This window comes from Astyanax mexicanus, chromosome 3, assembly GCF_023375975.1.
Source record: "Astyanax mexicanus isolate ESR-SI-001 chromosome 3, AstMex3_surface, whole genome shotgun sequence".
In the NCBI taxonomy this organism is placed as follows: Eukaryota; Metazoa; Chordata; class Actinopteri; order Characiformes; family Acestrorhamphidae; genus Astyanax; species Astyanax mexicanus.
Window position 1 is genome coordinate 63,016,392 of NC_064410.1, and position 26,109 is coordinate 63,042,500.

General features: G+C 40.5%; 1 protein-coding gene across 1 annotated transcript in view; it reads left to right on the forward strand.

Annotated features, from left to right (window-relative positions):
• The first annotated feature begins 275 nt into the window (after positions 1–275).
• smarcc1b (SWI/SNF related, matrix associated, actin dependent regulator of chromatin, subfamily c, member 1b) overlaps positions 276–26,109 on the forward strand; it is a 41,790-nt gene continuing 15,956 nt past the window's right edge. Inside the window, exons 1-20 of the mRNA XM_049475550.1 lie at positions 276–470; positions 1,366–1,485; positions 3,054–3,139; positions 3,280–3,361; positions 7,208–7,300; positions 8,396–8,465; positions 8,832–8,901; positions 10,085–10,160; positions 14,787–14,912; positions 16,428–16,510; positions 17,197–17,315; positions 17,414–17,473; positions 17,577–17,611; positions 20,322–20,437; positions 21,793–21,864; positions 22,967–23,080; positions 23,954–24,107; positions 24,231–24,341; positions 25,342–25,401; positions 25,499–25,757. Of these exons, the coding sequence (XP_049331507.1) occupies positions 324–470; positions 1,366–1,485; positions 3,054–3,139; positions 3,280–3,361; positions 7,208–7,300; positions 8,396–8,465; positions 8,832–8,901; positions 10,085–10,160; positions 14,787–14,912; positions 16,428–16,510; positions 17,197–17,315; positions 17,414–17,473; positions 17,577–17,611; positions 20,322–20,437; positions 21,793–21,864; positions 22,967–23,080; positions 23,954–24,107; positions 24,231–24,341; positions 25,342–25,401; positions 25,499–25,757 (2,053 nt within the window). The 5' untranslated portion in view covers positions 276–323. The remainder of the gene's footprint in view (positions 471–1,365; positions 1,486–3,053; positions 3,140–3,279; positions 3,362–7,207; positions 7,301–8,395; positions 8,466–8,831; positions 8,902–10,084; positions 10,161–14,786; positions 14,913–16,427; positions 16,511–17,196; positions 17,316–17,413; positions 17,474–17,576; positions 17,612–20,321; positions 20,438–21,792; positions 21,865–22,966; positions 23,081–23,953; positions 24,108–24,230; positions 24,342–25,341; positions 25,402–25,498; positions 25,758–26,109) is intronic.

Sequence of the window (26,109 nt, forward strand, 5' to 3'; positions counted from 1 at the left end):
TCACCTGACCCCTGATTATACAGTTTATACACAATCATATTTACATATAATAATAAATACAGGGAGTTCAAGGATAGATAGATAGATAGATAGATAGATAGATAGATAGATAGATAGATAGATAGATAGATAGATAGATAGATAGATAAATAAATATATATTTCTATGTTGTTGGTGGTATTGGGACACAGCTAAGGTCTCGCTCTGTACGGATTTGGGACACAGCCACCACAGGCACGGTCTGCCGTAGTCTCGCCCCGCCCCTCTCTTATCGCGAGAGTTGGAGCGAGACTGTACGTGGCTGCGCGGCTGTCCGTTAGACAATGGCGACCCAAACCCCGGGAGCGGCTCCGAGCGGCGCGCTCAGCCGCAGGAAGAGCGGGGGACCCAGCTCCCCGTTCTGGGAGGGTCCGGAGACCGCGGCGCAGCTGGAGGCGGTCCGCTCCTGGATCGGGAAACACTATAAAAAGGTGAGGAGCGGCGGGAGAGCTACAGCGCGCGCAGGCTAACATATACACAGCACTAGCTACATACACACTCACTGTATATACACACTATACACACACTGCACATTAACTATACACACTAGCTACATACACACTCACTGTATATACACACTATACACACACTGCACATTAACTATACACACTAGCTACATACACACTCACTGTATATACACACTACACACACAGCACATTAACTATACACACTAGCTACATACACACCCACTGTAACTATATACACACACTATACCGCACTATATACACACAACACACACACACACACTTAACACTGCAGGCTAACACACATACACACTACACACAAACTGTAACGTTGTATACACACTACTCACACACACACACACACAATAACTAGATATACACACAACACTAGCTATATACACACTAATACACATTAACTATACATACACACACTAGCTACATATACAATTTGGTAAAAAATAAGATGCCACTTAAAAATGATGAGTTTCTTTGATTTTACCAAATTGAAAACCTCTGGAATATAATCAAGAGGAAGATGGATGATCACAAACCATCAAACCACCAAACTGAACTGCTTGAATTTTTGCACCAGGAGTAAAGCAGCATAAAGTTATCCAAAAGCAGTGTGTAAGACTGGTGGAGGAGAACATGATGCCAAGATGCATGAAAACTGTGATAAAAAAAAACACCAGGGTTATTTCACCAAATATTGATTTCTGAACTCTTAAAACTTTATGAATATAAACTTGTTTTCCTTGCATTATTTGAGGTCTGAAAGCTCTGCATCTCTTTTTATGATACTTATTTAGAGCCATGTCTCGGTTTGGGTCTGCAGCTGCTGATGGTTTTTATTGTTCTCTAGTATGTTCAGGCTGATGCTCCGTCCACCAAGTCTCTGGCAGGGCTGGTGGTTCAGCTGCTGCAGTTTCAGGAGGACGCCTTCGGCCGCAGAGCGACCAGCCCAGACCTCACCAAACTACCCGTCAGTATACGTCCTCTACGTCCTATACACCCTATATATCGTATACATCCTCTACATTATCTAGGTCCCCTTATTCTCTATGTCCTATACATCTTATACATCCTATACGTTCCCTACATCCTCTACATCTTATTCATTCTATACAGTCCATACATCATCCACATCCTATACGTCCTCCACATCTTATGCACCCTCTACATCTTATGCATTCTATACATCCCATACATCATCCACATCTTACACATCCTCTACATCCTATACGTCCTCTACATCTTATACATGCTCTACATCTTATACATCCTATACGTTCCCTACATCCTCTACATCTTATTCATTCTATACAGTCCATACATCATCCACATCCTATACGTTCTCTACATCCTATACACCCTCTACATCTTATGCATTCTATACATCCCATACATCATCCACATCTTACACATCCTCTACATCCTATACGTCCTCTACATCTTATACATGCTCTACATCTTATACATGCTCTACATCTTATACATCCTATACATCCTCTACATCTTATACATCCTATACATCCTATGTGTCCTCTAGATCCCATACGTCCTCTACATCCTATACGTCCTCTACATCTTATACATCCTATGTGTCCTCTACATCCCATACGTCCTCTACATCCTGTACGTCCTCTACATCTTGCATACCTTATACATCCTCACCATCTTGCGCATCTTATATGTCCTCTACATCCTATACATCCCCTACATCTTATGCATCTTATATGTCCTCTACATCCTATAGGTCCCCTACATCTTATGCATTCTATACATCCTGTACATCTTATACATCCTATACATCCTATGTGTCCTCTACATCCTATACGTCCTCTACATCTTATGCATTCTATACATCCTGTACATTATCCACATCCTATACGTCCACTACATCCTGTACGTCCTCTACATCCTATACGTCCCACACATCTTATACATCCTCTACATCCTCAACATCTTATACATCCTATACATCTTATGCATTCTATACATCTTATTTATCCCATACATTGTCTACATCTTATACATCCTATACATCTTACGCATCTTATACATCCTCTACATTTTATGCACTGATGATGATATTGTCCCAGCAGGATTAATTTAGGTGTGTTGTGAGATCATCTGGAATACCTTCCACTCCTACATACTACACATATTACATTCTATTAATTTCTATTTATTTTATTTATTTCTCTCTGTCTGAGTTCTGATAGGGTTTAGTTTTGTCAGTGTGTAGGCGGATCCAAACCGCTGCTTATTTCAGAGCTGAGCTCAGTCAGATACAGTTCATACATTTCTATCTGCAGGAACAGTGTGTGTGTATCTGTGTGTGTTTTGTATCTGCAGGAACGGTGTGTGTGTATGTGTGTGTGTTTTGTATCTGCAGGAACAGTGTGTGTATCTGTGTGTGTTTTGTATCTGCAGGAACAGTGTGTGTATCTGTGTGTGTTTTGTATCTGCAGGAACAGTGTGTGTATCTGTGTGTGTTTTGTATCTGCAGGAACAGTGTGTGTATCTGTGTGTGTTTTGTATCTGCAGGCGAAATGTTTCTTTGATATGAAGCCTGGTGGTGCTCTGTGTCACATCCTCGGATCTGTGTACAAGTTTAAGACTGAGCAAGGCTGGTGAGTTTGAGTGCTGTATATTGTTTTTATAATAAACAAAGTGTTATTTTATTATATATAATATTAATTAACGTTGTAACGTGGGTTGTAACGTGTGATTCTGAAAATGGATGATTCTGATGTTCTGCTCTGGGCTTTAGGCGCCGCTTTGACCTGCAGAATCCGTCCAGAGTCGACCGTAACGTGGAGATGTTCGTCAGTGTGGAGAAAACCCTGAAACAGGTACTGATTATTATATTATACCAACTTTACACGATAGGACTCCCCGCTCTGTAACTTTACACAATAGGACTCCCCGCTCTGTAACTTTACACAATAGGACTCCCCGCTCTGTAACTTTACACAATAGGACTCCCCGCTCTGTAACTTTACGTAACAGGACTCCCCGCTCTGTAACTTTACATAACAGGACTCCCCGCTCTGTAACTTTACGCGATAGGACTCCCCTCTCTGTAACTTTACGCGATAGGACTCCCCCACTCTGTAACTTTACGCGATAGGACTCCCAGCTCTGTAACTTTACGCGATAGGACTCCCCGCTCTGTAACTTTACGCGATAGGACTCCCCGCTCTGTAACTTTACGCGATAGGACTCCCAGCTCTGTAACTTTACGCATTCGGACTCCCCGCTCTGTAACTTTACGCATTCGGACTCCCCGCTCTGTAACTTTACGCAATAGGACTCCCCGCTCTGTAACTTTAGGTAACAGGACTCCCCGCTCTGTAACTGTACACGATAGGACTCCCCGCTGTGTAACTTTACGCATTCGGACTCCCCCTCTGTAACTTTGTACGATAGGACTCCACCACTCTGTAACTTTACACAATAGGACTCCCCCCTCTGTAACTTTACGCAATAGGACTCCCCCCTCTGTAACTTTAGGTAACAGGACTCCCTGCTCTGTAACTTTACGCGATAGGACTCCCCGCTCTGTAATTTATACGATAGGACTCCACCGCTCTGTAACTTTACACGATAGGACTCCCCCCGCTCTGTAACTTTACGCGATAGGACTCCCTGTTCTGTAACTTTACGCGATAGGACTTCCCGCTCTGTAACTTTACGCGATAGGACTCCCCCCTCTGTAACTTTACGCGTTAGGACTCCCCCCTCTGTAACTTTACACGATAGGACTCCCCCCTCTGTAACTTTATACGATAGGACTCCACCACTCTGTAACTTTACACAATAGGACTCCCCCCTCTGTAACTTTATACGATAGGACTCCACCACTCTGTAACTTTACACAATAGGACTCCCCCCTCTGTAACTTTACGCAATAGGACTCCCCGCTCTGTAACTTTAGGTAACAGGACTCCCTGCTCTGTAACTGTACACGATAGGACTCCCCGCTCTGTAACTTTACGCGATAGGACTCCCCGCTCTGTAACTTTACGCGATAGGACTCCCCCCTCTGTAACTTTACGCTGTGGCGTGAGGAGGCGGGGGAACCGTGGGTCCACCCCACGCCGGAACTCACAGCCATGTCTGTCCCAGCCGGTGGGCATTCAGGACTGATTAAGCCGCCAGCTGGGACAGGCATAAAAACTCTGCCTCAGCTCACACTCTGGAGAGACTTGGACTTGGGAGGAGTGAGCTGAGGCCGCACGGACCTTTAAACGACAATTAAGTAATTCTACGGACTCTAGAGCCCCATTGGGCCTAGCTATGTTTATTTGAGTTATTTTGGGTGTGGTGGAGGGCGTTAAAAGAAAATAAAGGTATGATTTGAGTTCATTTACTCCCCGTGTCTGTGTATCTCTGTGAGCTTCCTCCTTCCGGGTCACAGTGGTCACGCCCCTAACCCCAGGGGCCTACCACAACGCGTTAGGACTCCCCGCTCTGTAACTTTACGCGTTAGGACTCCCCGCTCTGTAACTTTACGCGATAGGACTCCCCCCTCTGTAACTTTACGCGATAGGACTCCCCCCTCTGTAACTTTACGCGATAGGACTCCCTGTTCTGTAACTTTACGTAACAGGACTCCCAGCTCTGTAACTTTATGTAACAGGACTCCCCGCTCTGTGACTTTATGTAAAAGGACTCCCCGCTCTGTAACTTTACGCGACAGGACTCCCCGCTCTGTAACTTTACGAGACAGGACTCCCCCCTCTGTAACTTGACTTAACAGGACTCCCCGCTCTGTAACTTTACACGATAGGACTCCCCGCTCTGTAACTTTACACGATAGGACTCCCCGCTCTGTAACTTTACGCGATAGGACTCCCCGCTCTGTAACTTTACGTGATAGGACTTCCCGCTCTGTGACTTTACGTGATAGGGCTCCCCGCTCTGTAACTTTACGCGATTGGACTTCCCGCTCTGTAACTTAACGCGATAGGACTTCCCGCTCTGTAACTTTACGCGATAGTACTTCCCGCTCTGTAACTTTACGCGATAGGACTTCCCGCTCTGTAACTTTACACGATAGGACTCCCCCGCTCTGTAACTTTAAGTAACAGGACTTTTCCGCTCTGTAACTTTACGCGATAGGACTTCCCGCTCTGTAACTTTAAGTAACAGGACTTTTCCGCTCTGTAACTTTACGCGATAGGACTTCCCGCTCTGTAACTTTACGCGATAGGACTTCCCGCTCTGTAACTTTACGCGATAGGACTTCCCGCTCTGTAACTTTAAGTAACAGGACTTTTCCGCTCTGTAACTTTACGCGATAGGACTTCCCGCTCTGTAACTTTACGCGATAGGACTTCCCGCTCTGTAACTTTACGCGATAGGACTTCCCGCTCTGTAACTTTACGCGATAGGGCTCCCCGCCCTGTAACTTTAAGCGAAAGTTTACGTAACAGGACTCCCCGCTCTGTAACTTTACACAATAGGACTCCCCGCTCTGTAACTTTACGCGATTGGACTCCCCGCTCTGTAACTTTACGTGATAGGACTCCCCGCTCTTTAACTTTACGCGATTGGACTCCCCGCTCTGTAACTTTACGCGATTGGACTCCCCGCTCTGTAACTTTACGTGATAGGACTCCCCGCTCTTTAACTTTACGTGATAAGACTCCCCGCTCTGTAACTTTACGTGATAGGGCTCCCCGCTCTGTAACTTTACACAATAGGACTCCCCGCTCTGTAACTTTACGTGATAAGACTCCCCGCTCTGTAACTTTACGTGATAGGACTCCCCGCTCTGTAACTTTACGCGATTGGACTCCCCGCTCTGTAACTTTACGCGATTGGACTCCCCGCTCTGTAACTTTACGTGATAGGACTCCCCGCTCTTTAACTTTACGTGATAAGACTCCCCGCTCTGTAACTTTACGTGATAGGGCTCCCCACTCTGTAACTTTACACAATAGGACTCCCCGCTCTGTAACTTTACGTGATAAGACTCCCCGCTCTGTAACTTTACGTGATAGGACTCCCCGCTCTGTAACTTTATGCGATTGGACTCCCCGCTCTGTAACTTTACGTGATAGGACTTCCCGCTCTGTAACTTTACGCGATAGGACTCCCCGCTCTGTAACTTTACGTGATAGGACTTCCCGCTCTGTAACTTTACGTGATAGGACTCCCCGCTCTGTAACTTTATGCGATTGGACTCCCCGCTCTGTAACTTTACGCGATAGGACTTCCCGCTCTGTAACTTTACGCGATAGGACTTCCGGCTCTTTAACTTTACACGATAGGGCTCCCCGATCTGTAACTTTACGAGATAGGACTTCCTGCTCTGTAACTTTACGTAACAGGACTCCCCGCTCTGTAACTTTACATAACAGGACTCCCTGCTCTGTAACTTTACATGATTGGACTCCTCGCTCTGTAACTTTACGTAACAGGACCTTCCCGCTCTGTAACTTTACGTAACAGGACTTTCCCGCTCTGTAACTTTACGTAACAGGACTCCCCGCTCTGTAACTTTACGTAACAGGACTCCCCGCTCTGTAACTTTACGTGATCGGATGCCATGCTCTGTAACTTTACGCTATTGTATGTGTCCATATATTATCTATATAGTGTTTAAATGAGTGTTCCCCTTTATATAAATATTAATATATGTTTTTTTCATTATTAAATATGATTAAACGTTTGTTTCTCTGCTGCTGTAGAATAACCTGCTGAGCAGGCCTGTGGTTTACCTGTCTCCTGATCTGGATCAGAAACAGGCGAGCAAACTGGAGGATATCATCACACGGCATCAGGTGAGGAGGAGTCGCTAACTGTCTCACATTCATAAAAATATTGTCCTGGTTCTTTGACTGATTCCATAAAATTCCGCTGCATCTCTGTTTTTTCATTCATATCTACTAAAAACTTCAGGGTTTTCTGTAGGATTGTGGGTTTCTGTGCGATGTTTTAGGTGGCAGAGCTGTTAAACGGCATGTTTAAGTTCATTTTTTTTTGCTCTAGTTGTGCAAAGTATAAATCAATAAATGCATTCAGCACTGCTTATTACACTTGTTATTGGTTTACCAACTCTTCTTTACATCCATAGAAATATGATGTAGAATGATATTGGAATTATTATTATTTTAAATATAATTTATTAACAGATCTGTTTGAATCCATTAGTGGTTGTTGTGAGGCAATATTCAAAGTAAATGTAATATAAATGTTTTTCAGTGTAAAGAAATGTTTCTCACATTCATCAGGAATTAACAGCATTTTCTCTCTCTCTCTGTCTTTTTTTTTCTCTCTGTCTTTCTTTTTCTCTTTCTTTCTTTTTCTGTCTCTCCTCTTTCTATCTCTGTCTCTCTCATTCTTTCTGTCTTTCTTTTTTTTCTCTGTATTTCTCTCCTATCTCTCTCCTTCTATCTCTGTCTCCCTTTCTTTCTTCTCTTTCTTTCTCTTTCTATCTATGTATATTTCTCTCGTTCTTTTTTTCTCTTTCTCCTTTTCTCTTGTGCTTCCTTTTTTCTCTCTTTCTCTCTCTCTCTTTTATTTATTTCGTTCTTTTTCTCATTGTCTCTTGTTCTTTCTTTCTTTTTGTCTCTCTTTTTCTCTCTTTCGCTCTTTCTTTCTGTCTTTTTTTTTTCTTGCTTTCTTTCTTGTTTTTATTTCTCTCTCTATCTATATATCTCTCGTTATTTTTGCCTTTTAATTTATCAATCTTTCTCTCTCTCTTTTTTTTCTTTTTCTTTGTCTCTTTCTTTGTCTTTCTTTCTTTCCTTCTTTCTTTTTTCTCTTTCTCTCTATTTCTTTTTTCTCTTTTCTTACTTTTTTCTTTCTTAATTTATTTCTTTATTTCACTTCCTTCTCTCTCTCTCTCTCTCTCTCTCTCTCTCTCTCTCTCTCAGGGTTCAGTCACAGAAGACCGGTTGCAGGCCACGCACCACATCTACCCCTCCCCCTCCTCAGCAGATGAAGGTATGGACAGTATCTCATAGACGTTTAAACACCTCTTTTCATTCAGCGTTTTTTTCTTTATTTCTTTATGTAATGTATTAAAGACATGAAAACAATTAGTAGATCATCTTTATCTCACAAAAAAACTCCATACAGCTGCTTTACAGGAGAAAAAGTTGTATTTTTCAATAAAAGTCAATGTAAAAAGATTTGAATCCAAGTCATTTTCAGTATTTCAGCAGTTGATCTTTATATTCTATCAGAATAGGATGATAAATGAACCAATAGAAATGCTCTAAAATGACTTGGTCTTCCACTGAAATGCAGGAAGTTTATTATTTGCTTTATCAGAGTTTGTAATCTGACTCTGTTTGGTTTGTTTTGCAGAAGAGTGGTTCAGACCCGTCATGCGGGTCGATCAAGATGTGATGGTGCACTGGGGCATGTACCCAGACAGGTGACTAATACAAACACACACACACACACACACGATGTACGACCAAAATATTGCTATAGTAATATATTAATGTGTTATATTTATACGTTAAATATGAGATCCACAGGGCATCACATAATAGCGATCACATTACGTTGCCAACGGTAACGATGATATGACAATACTGTATTGCGATACTCGATATATCACAATACAAACTCTACGATATTTCACAACATCTGTGTTACTAAATAGAATAAAATACTTCTAAATAATCAAATAGCAGGAATTATTGATTTATTGTTTATTATTCATTATTCTTTACCGCAGGATTATTAACCCTATTTATTTAATTATAGCGTCACCTTGTGGAGTAATGAAGCAGTAACTTTAATAAGTCTAATTGGGGGGCGGGGCTTAGGCAGTTTAGCCATGTATCGATAATATTGTATTGCAAACAATACGATACTAATGCATCTTAAAATAATAGAAAATCATTGAAAAGTTACTTTATTTCAGTAATTCAGTTGAAAATGTGAAACTCATATATTATATAGATGTATTAAACACACAGAGTGATCTATTTTAAGTGTTTATTTCTTTTATCGTTAATGATTATGACTTACAGCCAATGAAAACCCAAAAATCAGTGTATCAGAAATTTGAATATTATAAAATAAGACCAGTTGGTACTTTTGGCAGTGTGGGCAGTGTGCCAAGTCCTGCTGGAAAATGAAATCTGCATCTCCATAATAGTTGTCAGTAGCAGAGGGAAGCTGTAAGATATGAAGTGCTGTAAGATTTTGTGGGAAAACAAAACTGCACTGACTTTAGACTTGATAATAAAACACAGTGGATCAACACCAGCAGATGACAGACATGACTCTCCAAACCATTGGCACACTGCCCACACCAATTGGTGTTATATAATAATATAATATTCTAGTTTTCTAAGACACTGATTTTTGGGTTTTTATTGGCTGTAAGTCATAATCATCAATAATAAAATAGACAAATGCTTAAAATAGATCACTCTGTGTTTAACACATCTATATAATATATACATTTTTACATTTTGAACTGAATTACTGAAATAAAGTCACTTTTCAATGATCTTGCATTTTTTTTTATGCACTGGTATATCGCAATATTGACATTTTTACGCCCTCCTATTACATTAAGTGTTTTTTTGTCTTACGTTTAGTTATGATACGTTGGTTCCAGTCAGTGATGTTGATGCAGAAGTAGAGGAGCCCCCTACTCCAGATCGACCCTGGAAGGTGAGTTTATCTTTAAACCTTTCTACATATAAGCTCTCACAATAAATAAACATTTATCAACCGTTTACAGGCCTGCCAATGTTTTTAATGCCTCACAGAATAACTCCACACACAGCCAGGTAAAGGTGATGACCAGAGCATAAATGTCTCTAGACCTAAACTCAATTGAGCACCTGTGGGGCATCCTCAAGCCAAAGGTGTCAAAGTGTCATAACTTATTTTTTTTCCATTGAAAGATAAAATAAAATATTTACAAACAATGTGAGGGGTGTACACACTTTCATGAGATATTATAAAGAGAGATTTCTTAATAATTAAGTGTAAGTAAAATAAAAGAGCGTTAGTGCATTATTATGTTAACTTTATAGAGATTTTAAATGACAATATCGACAATAACTGTTTATCTCAGTTTAACGCATTATTTTTTAACTCTAAATAATTACATCACCAAGTTTGACTCCAACCGACCCAGTGTGCGGTGTCCAGCTGTAAAGCTCCAGAGCTCCGGTCTTGGTTCAGACTTCCAGCTCCAACCCAGCTGCATGTCCCATAGGGGTGTCACGATCAGTGTTGGGAGTAACGGCGTTAAAACTAACGGCGTTACTAACGCCGTTACTTTTTTTCAGTAACGAGTAATCTAACTAATTACTCTGACTGTAACTATAACGCCGTTACCATTTCCGACACCCCGTTACTGCACGTTACTTTAGCCGCTCTATGAACTTTTTTTGTTTTTTAACTTCGCTTTGCCCTGGTTAACCTCTCCTTTTTCCGGTGAACTTGAGCTTCTGGCCGCTGTGCCTGTGGTTTGGCGTGGTGAAGTGAGGCACAATTGTGACGATTTGCTGCTCTAATTAATTCAGTGATTGCCGTGGACAGCCCAAGTTCCGATTTAAGGACGTTAAGCTCTTTTTAGCTGCTCCGGTTTTTGTGGTGCTGCTGCTTTCTCTTTTAGAGCTCAGAATCTCTGCCCGAACCCGACCTGACCCGAGGTCCGTCCCAAAATCGGGCTCCTATTTTTATTTTATATAAAGCTCTGGTGTGATAATCACAATGTTGCTAAGTAACCAATTATTATTGTTCACTAAAGCGAACGAAATACCGAAAACTGAAAGTGAAAAACATTTGTGTTAACTGAATCTAATAAAAACGGTAATTAAAAGGAAAAAACAAAACTATCTCGAACGGTATTTTGTGTTCATAAAACTAACTAAAACAAACTGAAATTACTGATAGAATACCCTCATTTTCGTGTTTAATTTATTTATAAGCGCTGTTGTACAGCGGAGTTGTACAGCGGGCGGTGTTGTGCCGAGCGCGCGGCACCTCGTGGTCTGTGGCGTTAGTTCTTGTGTAAAGCGCTCATGCCGCAAAATACGACAGAAAACACTGAGAAACTGCAGAACTATGTATGGGATTACAATATGAGCGCCAGGCAGATGAAAGAGAAACAGCAGATACAGTGTGTGAGAACATTTACCTGTGAGTAGCTCACACACCAGAAATCTCTCTCTCTCTCTTTCTCTCTTTCTCTCCCTCTCTCACGTTTATTAGATTGATCTCTCTGATGAGATGTGTGAAAACTAATAAAAACTAGCAAGCCCACCCTAAAAACTTACTGAACAGACAAAATAAAAACAAAATAAAATTAAACTATAATAAAAATGAAAAATGTAATCACGTAGCTCTGGGCGCACGTGAACGCCTCCGCGTTTGACTTGCAGCACTGTGTGTAGCTGTTCTTAAAAATCATTTAAATTAAATAATAGTTCTATGCTTTTATGTTACAGTATTAATTAACATAATTCTGATCATATTTCGTTTTTTCAATCAGCCCGAAAACAGACAGTTTATGGGGCGGATCGGGTCGGGCTCATAATGACAGTTCATGGTTCGGGTTGGGTCGGGCTTGGGCAGAATGTGCACGGGCTCCGGATGGGTCCTGTCAGATTTTTTGGGCCCGATCTAAGCTCTATTCTCTTTTGGTGAAGCTGTTATATTAATACTATTTTAACGGTCATTAGATTGATGTTTTGTCCATTTTTTTGTTTTGTTTATATATACATATTTCCTTTGAGTGTGGCTTTGTTTGTTTAATTTCATCCCCAGACGCGTTTTTCCGCTTTTTTCAGTATTACAAGTTTTAGTAATTTTCTTTGGTTGTGTGCAGAATTTCGTTTTTTTTTTTTTTAATTCGTTAGATTATATTTTTGTCAACATTTTGGGTTTATTTTCGTTTGTTATTTTTCTAATAATAATAGTAAATACATAATTACATTACATTACATTACATTACATTACATTTGGCAGACGCTTTTGTCCAAAGCGACTTACAATATTGAAGTGCAAATAATAGAAGAGGTTAAGTACAAAAATAATAGAAGTTAAAAATAAAGCATCTATAGATAGGGCCTTAAGGAGGTCAGAGGGAAATAATGGGATAGAGGAGTAGAGAAGAGGAAGAAGGAGATGAGGTTAGAATTAGTTAGTTAGTTAGAGGTGTTAGGAGAGTAAGTGCTCTTTGAAGAGCTCTGTCTTCAGGAGTTTCTTAAAGATAGCGAGAGATTCTCCTGATCTGGTAGTTGGTACTTTTACTGGTAACTAGTTACTTTTATAGTGGAGTAACTCCGTTAGTAACTCAGTTACTTTTTTGGAGAAGTAACGAGTAACTATAACTAATTACTTTTTCAAAGTAACGTACCCAACACTGGTCACGATTCTCTAAATCCTCGATTTAGAGGTTTTTTTTTTTTTTTTTTACAGCAGAGAGGCCTATACCAGTTTTAGATTAGTCTATGGTCAGTCATTGATTTAATTCATCGAATTTATAATATTTTATTTCAAAAGGTGGGCTTGATATAAGTGATGCAAAGTGATACAAGTGATCTGTAATACACCACATTAGGCTTTAATGGTCAAATTTAAATAATTTAATTAAGATATATATGTAATGCCATCTAGTGGCTTGTTTGGTAGCAGCAGTGTGCACTATTAAAACAGCAATGTGCAACATAACAAAATAAATAATAAAAAAATACAGGAACAGTCATGTACAAAATAATAGAACAATTAGAGCCTTAAAAACTGAACTCTATCCTACTATAACAGATAAACATTAAAAATAAGACTTTAAGACTTTTTCAGTCCCTGAGAATGAGAAGTTTTTTTCTTTAATAAAGATATATTATTAACTTTATCTGAGAGAAAGATGCTCCTTAAGGTACCAAAACTATTAACATATTTGAGGATAGACAAAACAACTGTTATTTTTATATTTTCAAGTTTTTCTTTAAGAAGATGAGAATGTCCACATTCTCTGGAGAAAGAGCTGCTCTTTCAGCTACAGCGTGCTGCGCCGTTTGCGTAGCTTAGAGGGAGGGATCATAGAGCCTCTTTTTGACTTCGAGGCTCAAGACCATGACATAATTTCGATCAATTTAGATCAGGGGTGTCCAAACTACGCCCCGTGGGTCATTTGTGGCCCGTTTCCTTTTTTGGAGCGGCCCGTGAGGTATTTTAGAAATAGAATGAAAGTTGGCCCGCTGTTAAGCAGGTTTTTATAATGTGAGATTCAAAGTTTGAACGCTAGGTGTCAGAAACGGGCCAAAGAGTCTAAAAGCAGAGAGAGTGAGCATTTCTAGCGCAGAAAAACGGGCAAAAGAGTCTAAAAGCGGAGAGAGTGCGCATTTCCAGCACAGAAAAAAGGGGCAAAGAGTCTAAAAGCGGAGAGGGTGCGCATTTCTAGTGCAGAAAAACGTCCAAAGACTCTAAAAGCGGAGAGAGTGTGCATTTCTAGTGCAGAAAAACGTCCAAAGACTCTAAAAGCGGAGAGAGTGCGCATTTCTAGTGCAGAAAAACGTCCAAAGAGTCTAAAAGCGGAGAGAGTGTGCATTTCTAGCGCAGAAAAACGGGCAAAAGAGTCTAAAAGCGGTGAGAGTGTGCAGTTTTAGCGCAGAAAAAAGGGGCAAAGAGTCTAAAAGCGGAGAGAGTGTGCATTTCTAGCGCAGAAAAACGGGCAAAAGAGTCTAAAAGCGGTGAGAGTGCGCATTTCTAGCACAGAAAAACGGGTCAAAGAGTCTAAAAGTTGCCGTAATTAAGGAGTTTAATATTAAGAGACATCATGAAATTAAACATCAATTTAAAAAATCTTAGTTTACACAACACTGTCAAAGATAAAGATAGTAAATCAAGTAAAATGGTGTGTAAATGAAAGTAATCAGGAAAATGTATTATTTAAAGTGTTATATTTCATTATTTGTTTTATTTTGTTTATATTTGTTTATAACAAATATATATATTTGTTATATCTGTGGCCCGTGACTTCAAATATATTTCTCCTTCTGCCCCCCAACAAAAAAAGTTTGGACACCCCTGGTTTCGATGAAATATCGAAATCGTGACATCCCTAATGTCCCATTGAAAACACTGTGTTTAAAAGCACAGTGTTCTGTGTTAAAGCAGCTTTACACTGCACAGATATACAGATATACACACTGTAACACAGAATCGTCTCACTATATTTACTTCCCTACTTCCACGCCAGACAGCTCTGACCAATCAGAGGAGAGAATGTGATCATGTGATCTGTAAAACCTCCTGGTGCTGATGTTTGGGTTTCTCTCTCAGGTTCATGTGAAGTGGGTTCTGGACACAGACATGTTTAATGAGTGGATGAATGAGGAAGACTATGAGGTGGACGACAGTAAACGTAGCGTGAGCTACCGGCGCCGCGTTTACCCACGAGACGAGGAGGTACGACTTTCACAACTCTCACACAGCACTTACAGAAAACTCTCTTAAACACAACGGTGTTGCAAAACATCGTCGTCATAACTCCTTAAATATTCCCTTAATTATCTGATTTCTCTTAAGTGTTGCACAAAGTCCCTTAATGCTATAAAAAAATGTTGGAATAAAATGAACATAAAGTAGGAGCAAACGTTACTGTTTACACATGCGGTCAGTTAGTGAGTGAGTCAGGAAGTGAGTCAGTCAGTAACAAAGTGAGTCAGTAAATGAGTCAGTGATAGATTTAGTAAGTAAGGAGTGAGTGTGTCAGTTAATCAGTGAGTCAGTGAGTGAATTAGTCAGTCACTTAAGGAGTGAGTTAGTGATTGTGTCAGTCATTGAGTGAGTTAGTAATCGAGTGAGTCAGTCACTTAATGAGTCAGTCGGTGATTGAGTGTGTCAGTGAGTCGGTCAGTGATTGAGTGAGTCGGTCAGTAAGCGAGTAAGTAAGTAAGTGATTCAGTGAGAGGGTTAGTGATTCAGTGGGTCAGTCAGTAAGCGAGTAAGTCAGTAACAGTCAGTAATTGAGTAAGTCAGTGAGTGAGTCAAAAAGTAAGTGATTCAGTGAGATGGTCAGTGATTCAGTGGGTCAGTCAGTAAGCGAGTAAGTCAGTAACAGAGTCAGTGATTGAGTGAGTCAGTGATTGAGTCAATAAGTAAGTGATTCAGTGAAAGGGTCAGTGATTCAGTGGGTCAGTCAGTAAGCGAGTAAGTCAGTAACAGTCAGTAATTGAGTAAGTCAGTGAGTGAGTCAAAAAGTAAGTGATTCAGTGAGATGGTCAGTGATTCAGTGGGTCAGTCAGTAAGCGAGTAAGTCAGTAACAGAGTCAGTGATTGAGTGAGTCAGTAATTAAGTGATTCAGTGAAAGGGTCAGTGATTCAATGAGTCAGTCAGTAAGCGAGTAAGTCAGTAACAAAGTCAGTGATTGAGTAAGGCAGTGATTGAGTCACTAAGTAAGTGATTCAGTGAGATGGTCAGTGATTCAGTGGGTCAGTCAGTAAGCGAGTAAGTCAGTAAAAGAGTCAGTGATTGAGTGAGTCAATGAGTGAGTCAATAAGTCAGTGATACAGTGAGATGGTCAGTGATTCAATGAGTCAGTCAGTAAGCGAGTAAGTCAGTAACAGAGTCAGTGATTGAGTGAGTCAGTAAGTAAGTGATTCACTGAAAGGGTCAGTGATTCAGTGAGTCAGTCAGTAAGCAAGTAAGTCAGTAACAAACTCAGTGATTGAGTAAGTCAGTGAGTGAGTCAATAAGTAAGTGATTCAGTGAAAGGGTCAGTGATTCAATGAGTCAGTCAGTAAGCGAGTAAGTCAATAACAGAGTCAGTGAGTGAGTCAGAAAGTAAGTGGTTTTATGTCTGTGAGAAGTACACACTTTTTTAAAAATAGTTAGGTGTATTAGTTTGAAAATTCGCTAAAAACTGAAGGTATTTTATTTAAGCAGGAACTGATCTGTAAGTCTGTTCTGTTCTCCATCAGGAACAAAAGGTGTCCGGTAAGAAAAGGAGACGCTCCCCCTCTCCGTCTTCATCTGAGCCCAGGAAGAAAGGAGGAAAGAAAGGGTGAGACTGCTAAATATCGGCATCGAAATATCATGATATCCGGTTATACAATACTGTATCAATTCTAAAAAAATAGTGTTGATTTGAATTTATCAGTTTAGGTGTAAAGGTTGGTGTCAGAAGTGGTTAGTTTAGTGTTGTGTTTAAACCCCGCCCACTAGATGTCAGTGTTTTACTGTGTCATTAGATCCCTCTGTTCTGATTGGATAAAAATGTTGGGCTTGCTCAGTTGGCTTAGTGTTTGAGTTCTCTATATTCATGTTTTAAGCCCCTAAATTTCCTCTCCAAAAAAGCATATGTTGAATGTTTTAAATTGTAGATTTATTTTATTTATTAGTTTGGGGAAGTAATGTATCTAATTTGTTTTAAATATCTGGAAATATTTCTGCGTAAGCGAATAATCTGCCTCTTAGAAATTTCTGGGCTTTTCTCAGACATTTACGAAAATTTTCTAGAAAATGTCCTAAAAAAAAAAATAAAAACGTCCGTTGTACAAAAACTGTACCACATATGTAACACTGTCCTACGATCCTGCAAAATTCAGTGTTTTCACGTCAAAAACTGTTGGGAGAAGTAGCGTTTAAAAAACGCAAATAGATAATTAATGATAACAATAAGAATATTATGAAAAACAGTAAGTTGGCTTTTCAAAACCAACTTAATTATAATTATCTGTGTTTTTGTAGTTCAGGGTCGTATAAGAGGCGTGGCCAGCAGGAGGAGGAGCCAGAGGAGGACCTGACTAAGGACATGGAGGACCCAACACCTGTACCCAACATGGAGGAGGTCATACTACCCAAAAACGGTGTGTGAGATCATCTCCAGCCTGTTTTATCATCTTATTATCAGTTGTGTGACTCATCAGTGATGATCTGATACTGATACTGATACTCTGATCCTCAGTAAACCTGAAGAAGGACAGTGAGAACACGCCCGTGAAAGGAGGAACCATGGCTGACCTGGGTAAACACTTTATAATTATCTATTATAATACGATACGTTTATTATTGATAATTATTCATCATTATATTATATGTACTATAATGATAATGCTGCTGTTTTGTAGATGATCAGGAGGACGAGTTCATGTCTGGAGTCCGGGTGAGAATCTTTATTGTTATGATCACTGTGTTAATAATGAATAATGTAATGTAATATATAATTAATTATTATTCAAATATATAAACAATTGCACAAATATGCAGTTAAATAGATACTTAATAATTAATTGCATAAAAAAGAAAATGATGTAATCAGATGCATAAAATGCATCTCTGAGTGATTAAACAATGGATTTAACAATTCTGGATACTTTAAAAAATGTTTTTGATTCAGGTGCATCAAATTTTATTTTTATTCTTTGGCTTTTAACCCAAAATAAGATTTGATCTTGTTTTGGTGGGTGGTTTTCTTCATTACTTACTGTTTTATTTCTATTTTGTCTTTTTCTTATAGTGTTTGTTCTTATATTTAATAAGAATCTATGTACAACCCTTTTTTTCAGCTGTTGTTTTTAAAGTGCTTTATAATTAAATTTAACTTGAGTATACTCACTAGTGCAGGGGTGTCCAAACTACGGCACGCGGGCCATAGGTATTTTAGAAATAGAATGAAAGTTGGCCCGCTGTTAAGCAGGTTTTTTTTAATGTGAGATTCAAAGTTTGGACGCTAGGTGTCAGAAACAGGTCAAAGAGTCTAAAAGCGGAGAGAGTGCGCATTTCTAGCGCAGAAAAACGGGCCAAAGAGTCCAAAAGCGGAGAGAGTGCGCATTTCTAGCGCAGAAAAACGGGCCAAAGAGTCTAAAAGCGGAGAGAGTGCGCATTTCTAGCGCAGAAAAACGGGGTAAAAGAGTCTAAAAGCGGAGAGAGTGCGCATTTCTAGCGCAGAAAAACGCGCCAAAGAGTCTAAAAGCAGAGAGGGTGCGCATTTCTAGCGCAGAAAAACAGGGTAAAAGAGTCTAAAAGCGGAGAGGGTGCACATTTCTAGCGCAGAAAAACGCGCCAAAGAGTCTAAAAGCGGAGAGAGTGCGCATTTCTAGCGCAGAAAAAAAGGGTAAAAGAGTCTAAAAGCGGAGAGGGTGCACATTTCTAGCGCAGAAAAACGGGCCAAAGAGTCTAAAAGTAGAGAGGGTGCACATTTCTAGCGCAGAAAAACGGGGTAAAAGAGTATAAAAGCGGAGAGAGTGCGCATTTCTAGCGCAGAAAAACGCGGTAAAAGAGTCTAAAAGCGGAGAGAGTGCGCATTTCTAGCGCAGAAAAACGGGCCAAAGTGTCTAAAAGCGGAGAGAGTGTGCATTTCTAGCACAGAAAAACGGGGTAAAAGAGTCTAAAAGCGGAGAGGGTGCGCATTTCTAGCGCAGAAAAACGGGGTATAAGAGTCTAAAAACGGAGAGAGTGCGCATTTCTAGCGCAGAAAAACGGGCCAAAGTGTCTAAAAGCGGAGAGAGTGTGCATTTCTAGCACAGAAAAACGGGGTAAAAGAGTCTAAAAGCGGAGAGAGTGCACATTTCTAGCGCAGAAAAACGGGCCAAAGAGTCTAAAAGTTGTCGTAATTAAGGAGTTTAATATTAAGAGACATCATGAAATTAAACATCAATTTGAAAAATCTTAGTTTACACAACACTGTCAAAGATAAAGATAGTAAGTCAAGTAAAATGGTGTGTAAATGAAATAATCAGGAACATGTATTATTTAAAGTGGTATATTTCATTATTGGTTTTATTACAGAGTCTGTGGCCCGTGACTTGAAATATATTTCTCCTTCTGACCCCCAACAAAAAAAGTTTGGACACCCCTGCACTAGTGTATAGATGTGCTAGATTGTAAAAAATAAAAATAATAATCAAAATTTTCTTCCAATATATAAATATATGAAAAAAATTCTTGATTACTATTTTAGTTCTTACATAACAACTTCAGGTTTTTTTTAAACAGACAGCACCATGTAAAGTGATGCACAAGCTATTTTGTCCTTTACATTTAATGTAAAATGTTTTTTTATTTATTGTTTTATACGAATAATACGCAGCCCCCTTCAACCTTACATGCAGCTTTTAAATCAAACCCAGTGTAAACATAAAAAAAAACATATTAAGTTTCAATTAAATATAGGGAAAAGTGTTAAATAATGTAAATCCCTGTTATATAAAATATGTCTTTATTTTTTGCAGGTTTCTGACAGAAGCAAATCTCTATCTACTGAGATTCACTCAGCAGCTTCTATTTAGAAAATTGCATTAAAACAGTAATTCTGTTAATCAAATTAATTACGGTAGTGGGGCTCCGAGTGGTCCAGCGGTCTGAAGTGCTGCCACTGTAATCGAGAGATCGCTGGTTTGAATCCCGGTCATGCAGCTTGCCATCAGCTGCCGGAGCCCCGAGAGAGCACATTCGGCTTTGCTCTCTCTGGGTGGGTACAGTACAGTTGGCTCACTCTCTTCCCCTCATCACTCCTAGGGTGATGTAGATCAGCACAAGGCTGCGTCTGTGAGCTGGTGTATCAGAACCGAGTCGCTGCGCTGCTTTCCTCCGACCATTAGCGCTGTGATGCTACTCGGTAATGCTACAGCATCAGCAGCAGCTCAAAAAGAGGCGGAGTCTGACTTTACATGTGTTGCAGGAGGCGTGTGCTAGTCTTCTTCACCCTCCTGGCGTTGAAGGATCAATAGTGATATACAGCTGAGTAGCAGCTGAATGCGTTGGATAATCTGCCAGATAAATTGGGGAGAAAATGTGGGAAAAAATATTGTCCAGAAAAAGAAAAATTAACTTTCCATCCTTAAAAAATAATAATAAAGTGTGTGTGTGTACAGGACGAGGAGGATCAGGGTCGGGAGTTTGGTCGTGGCTTGGACAGTGAGGAAAGCGCTACAGAGCAGACTCACCACATCATCATACCCAGCTACACCTCCTGGTTCGACTATAACTGGTCAGTCTCTGCTTACTTCACATAGATATTATCAGAAATTAATATAGTGGGGCAAAATGTATATAAAAATGAAATGTATTGCTATTAAACAGCAGTGGCCAGTCAGCTTCTTCTCTGTGACTGATAGCAGTTAATATTAACATGTTGTAGCATGACTGTATTATCTAGCACTATTCCGGATCACTTTACCTCCCTCAAACCCAACTGCACACAGAGCACTGAGTACAAATGCTGCGATACTTTAAAAGTCTCATTCCATCGTTTTTTTTTTATTTATTTTAAAATGTCTAGTTGTGTCTCTAGTATGAATGAATGCCATGTGAGCTGTTTGGTTTTTGTGGGGAAAAAAAAAGTGCTCCGGTGATCTGGTATAACACTGCTTTAGTCCAGTGGAGGAGTGGACGGGGAGAACTGATAGGATTTTGACTACTGCTCATGAATATTCATACATGCAAACATATCGCCTCTGATTGGCTAAGATCCTATGTAAATATGCTATAGTTACACACAGAGGTGGGTAGTCCAGGTCCAGAAAGTAAAAATCCACCCCAAGGTTTTATTGGCTGATCTGCAGCAGAGTTGCCCAGGTAGTTTAAACAAAACCCCGGAGTAGATTTTTGCCTGTGGGTAGTCCCGAGCCATGAATACTAATTCACGGGTTGATGTAGACACAATGCTTTTCCTGATCAACTCATTTTTCTGGATATTTTCTTTTACAAGCTGCTGCAGACAATGGAGATTTTGGTTCCAGTGTGTATATCTGTATATCTGTAAAATGTGAAGCTGCTTTAACACAGAATGCTAAACAAATTTGCTGTTGTGCTTTTAAACATTGTTTTTTTTCAATGGGACATGCAGCACAGATGTGAGCAGTGAACGCAGCACATACTGCGCTCAGTGTGTAAACAGCATGGAGCAGCAGCAGAGACAGCGTTTTTTCATAGCAGTATATTATCTGGATAATATATCAGATTAAACAGCACTTTATCAGCAGTTTAGCTCAATTAAAAAGGAATATATTTGATATTTGATCATTACTGATTCCAAATGAATCGCATGCATTGCGATTGTGTGCAGGTGTGTGCAGTATGAGGCTGTATGTCTGTGTGAATCTGGTGTTGGTTTGTGTATAATGGGGTCAGCACTCCAAATCCACTGGAGCCGGATTTAATAATGCATGAGGAGATATGAAACTTTCATAGTGTACAGAAATATTGGTTTAAATCCTGTGTTTTAGGACCTACAAAGGATTGCAATAGGAAACTGCATGAACAGCATCTTTAGTTTCTTTCTGTTGTGTTTTTGTAATTAATGTAATGAAGTTCTGTGATTTATCTGATTTATCTGTGTCTCAGTATTCATCGAATAGAGAGGAGAGCGCTGCCTGAGTTTTTCAACGGGAAGAACAAATCCAAATCACCAGAGATGTGAGTCTTTTCTTTATATACACACAATGTATGCACTTAAAATCCTTTAATTTTCCCCAAAATCATCAGAGCTCCTTATAATCCGGTGCTCCTTATGTACAAATTCTACCAGTCAGGTATTAAGGAGCAGTAAAGCCACTCTGCTGAAGTACAGAGTTATAAGGGTGAGTTTTATAGTGAAGTTTCTCCAGCGCTAAGGCTGGAGCAGTATTAGCAGCATTAGCATTTGCTGCTAACCACAGCACTAGCTCTTTCACCGTTCAGAGGTAAGTATATCAGACTGTAGTCTGCATGTTTAACATGTTAAAACAAGCTACATGGGACAAACCGCTAGCTGATAGCACCCTAGCTTACCAGAACACTCAGGGTTCCTCAGTGTAGCACTATCGGGTGGCGTTTATGTCCCGTTAGCGCTGTAGTTAGCGGCTAATGTGCTAATGCTAATACTGCTGCACCCAGCCTTAGTGCTGGAGAAACTTCACTGAAACTCACCCTTAGGCAAAATATTGGAAATCTAAGCTTATTGTAAATACACAGAAGCTCTTCTCTTTTTATACCCAAATAAACAGTTTTCAGGAGAGAAAGGAGAGACGATTTTATTTATTATTATTTTTTTTAAGAATTACAGTTTTGTTAACTTAGAAGCTTCCCCCAGCTTCCCCATTAGAAGGGAAACATGGCGACACCCTTGATTGATTCAATGTAGAAGCAGCCAAGAGTCCCATGGTCACTCTGGAGGAGCTGCAGAGAATCTGTCCACATGACAGCTATAAGTCCTGCACTCCACAGATCTGACCTTTGGAAGAGTGGAAAAAAACATTGTGCAAAAGACCCGAGAACTGAGAAGGAGGTAGACCTTCCAGCACGACGATGACCCTAGACATACAGTCAGAGCTAAATCCCATTGAGCAGATTTTCAGTTGATTAAAATGTTGAAAATCATGTATCACTTTTGTTCCACTTCGCAATTATGTTCTAATTTGTGTTGGTCTATCACACAAAATCTCAATAAAATAACATTTTAGTTTGTAGTTTCGGGAAACTGTGCAAATGGCTGTAGTGTATTAAATACGGCACTGTTGCTTTGTCTTTGTGTTTGCAGATTTCTGGCGTATCGTAACTTCATGATTGATACGTATCGGCTGAACCCTCAGGAGTACCTGACCTCCACTTCCTGCAGACGCAACCTGACCGGAGACGTGTGCGCCCTCATCAGGTCAGCACTGTACACGCGCTCAGTTTAACTCACGCCCCAAAGCATGTGTCTGGTCCTGTGTCTGTGCTTGTGTTTGTCTGTCTGTGCCTGTTCATGCCTGTTCATGTCTGTGTGTCTGCCTCTGCCCATGCGTGTCTGTACCTGTCCCTGTGTGTGTCTGTACTTATTTGTGTCTGTGTGTGTCTGTACTTATTTGTGTCTGTGTGTGTCTGTACTTATTTGTGTCTGTGCCCGTGCGTGTCTGTACTTATTGTGGCTGTGTCTGTGGGTGTCTCTACTTATTTGTCTGTGCGTGTATGTACTTATTTGTGTCTGTGCATGTCTGTACTTATTTGTGTCTGTCTGTGCCTGCACGTGTCTGTACTTATTTGTGACTGTGCGTGTGTCTGTGCCTGTGCGTGTCTGTACTTATTTGTGTCTGTCTGTGTCTGTGCGTGTCTGTACTTATTTGTGTCTGTGTGTGTCTGTACTTATTTGTGTCTGTGTGTGTCTGTACTTATTTGTGTCTGTGTGTGTCTGTACTTATTTGTGTCTGTGCCCGTGCGTGTCTGTACTTATTATAGCTGTGTCTGTGGGTGTCTCTACTTATTTGTCTGTGCGTGTATGTACTTATTTGTGTCTGTGCCTGTGCATGTCTGTACTTATTTGTGTCTGTGCATGTCTGTACTTATTTGTGTCTGTCTGTGCCTGCGCGTGTCTGTACTTATTTGTGACTGTGCGTGTGTCTGTGCCTGTGCGTGTCTGTACTTATTTGTGTCTGTCTGTGTCTGTGCGTGTCTGTACTTATTTGTGTCTGTACTTATTTGTGTCTGTACTTATTTGTGTCTGTACTTATTTTTGTCTGTACCTGTGTGTGTCTGTACCTGTGCGCAGGGTTCACGCGTTTCTGGAGCAGTGGGGTCTGATTAATTACCAGGTGGATGCGGAGAGCAGACCCCTGCCTATGGGTCCTCCACCAACCCCACACTTCAACGTCCTCACAGACTCTCCATCAGCCCTCGTCCCTCTGCAGCACAGACCCTTACAGGTAAACACACACACACACACACACACACACACAGGGATTTTGACTGGGTTGTGTAGGAGCAGTGTGTAGTTGTATTTGTGTGTGTGACTCTGTAAGTGTGTGTGTTGCTGTTTGTTCTCGTAGGTTTCAGCCTCTCAGCATATGCTCCATTTCCCCGAGAAGAGCAGAGACAAGCCTTCAGATCTGCAGAACTTCGGACTGAGAACAGATATTTACGCCAGGAAACATCCTAAGGTCTCTCACAATCTCTCACAAACTCTCACAACCTCTCACAACCTCTCACAACCTCTCACAACCTCTCACAACCTCTCACAACCTCTCACAACCTCTCACAACCTCTCACAACCTCACACAAACTCTCACAAACTCTCACAAACTCACTTTATTCTGACTTTCACTTCTCATCATAAACATTTGAAGTATAACAAATTGTAAATACTCTTTTATTGGTTATTATTATGTTATTGGGCCCTATTTTAGCAATCTTTACTCAACCGTGCACCATGCAGCTTGATTTAAGGCATATCAGTGTGGGAAAAGTACACTTGCTCGGCTCGAAACACACAAAAGTCATGTATTAATTCTCTTTATTAATCATGGCTGTGGTTAATTTTGGGCGTAACGTGAAATCAACCAATCAGAGCGTCTCTTGCTCATCATTCTCTTTAAGAGTAGATCAGGTGAGCTCTGACTTTGGTGGATTGCTATTGTAACGGTGCAGCTACCTGGACGTGTTCAACAAACTCTTCTCAGCAGAGGAAACTGAGCTGCTGGTTGACGCTGTGAAGGAGCTCCAGCAGCTCATTTACGGGAACAGCAATGTTATTTTATTTACTATTCTGTTTATTTGAGCCTGTGCTGCCAAGATAGCGATGAACATCTAACTGTTGACTGAACGTCTGTCTAGGTTGTATTCAGTCAGTGGAGCTCCTGTGTTTTCTGTTACCAAGATAAACAAGATAAAACTCCAGAAATGTACCTGAACACACCTCATTTCCAGAACACCACGCCCATCAGTGTAGATATATTCAGAAGATCTGCTCTGCTGCTATTTAAGGGAGGCAGGCAGAAGGAGTGAAAATAGACTCTTGGTGAGGTGTAAGATGGCAATGAGCGTCACTACGCGCCTTGAATGCGGTGTAAGATAAGTGTGCGTAGTTTAAGTAATACAGACTTTCTTAGGACACTTTTGTGATTTGGGCTATTTGGTCTGTGCTGTTTGTGTTCTCTATAGACCAAAGGCGCGAGTGCAGGGCGCGAGTGGACCGAACAAGAGACGCTGTTACTCCTGGAGGTGAGCAATCTAAACAATACTCTGTGAAAAATATAATTGTATAAAAGACATAAAGACCATATTTGTCTGAAATATATTATTGTGCGCTGTTTCTCAGGCGTTGGAGATGTATAAAGATGACTGGAATAAAGTGTCGGAGCACGTAGGCAGCAGAACGCAGGACGAGTGTATCCTGCACTTCCTGCGGTTGCCTATAGAGGACCCGTACCTGGAGAACTCTGAGGCCTCGTTAGGACCCCTGGCCTACCAGCCTGTTCCTTTCAGCCAATCAGGAAACCCCGTTATGAGCACGGTGGCCTTTCTCGCGTCTGTGGTGGATCCCAGAGTCGCCTCTGCTGCTGCCAAAGCTGCCCTGGGTATGTTTATATGTGCACATGTGTATTTATCTAATTATCACAAACACATTGGCATAGGGTGTATTCATTATAAAATAAAAACACATATATGACAATAATAAATGTGAGAAAAACAGACAGACAGTTAAAAAATCACGATTTGCTTCAAATCTAGTTATAAACCCAGCAGTTCAGTATAATTTCGGTACGGAGGTGTGTAAAATAAAGAAAGAAGCTGGGTTAACTTTTGTTAAGTTATTTTGAACAGGAAGTTGTGCAGCAAACAGAATGCTCCCTATACTGTTATACTGTATATTACAGCCTGTTCTGCATTAGGCAGGGAAATGTAACATTGTGTACATTTGTTTCATAT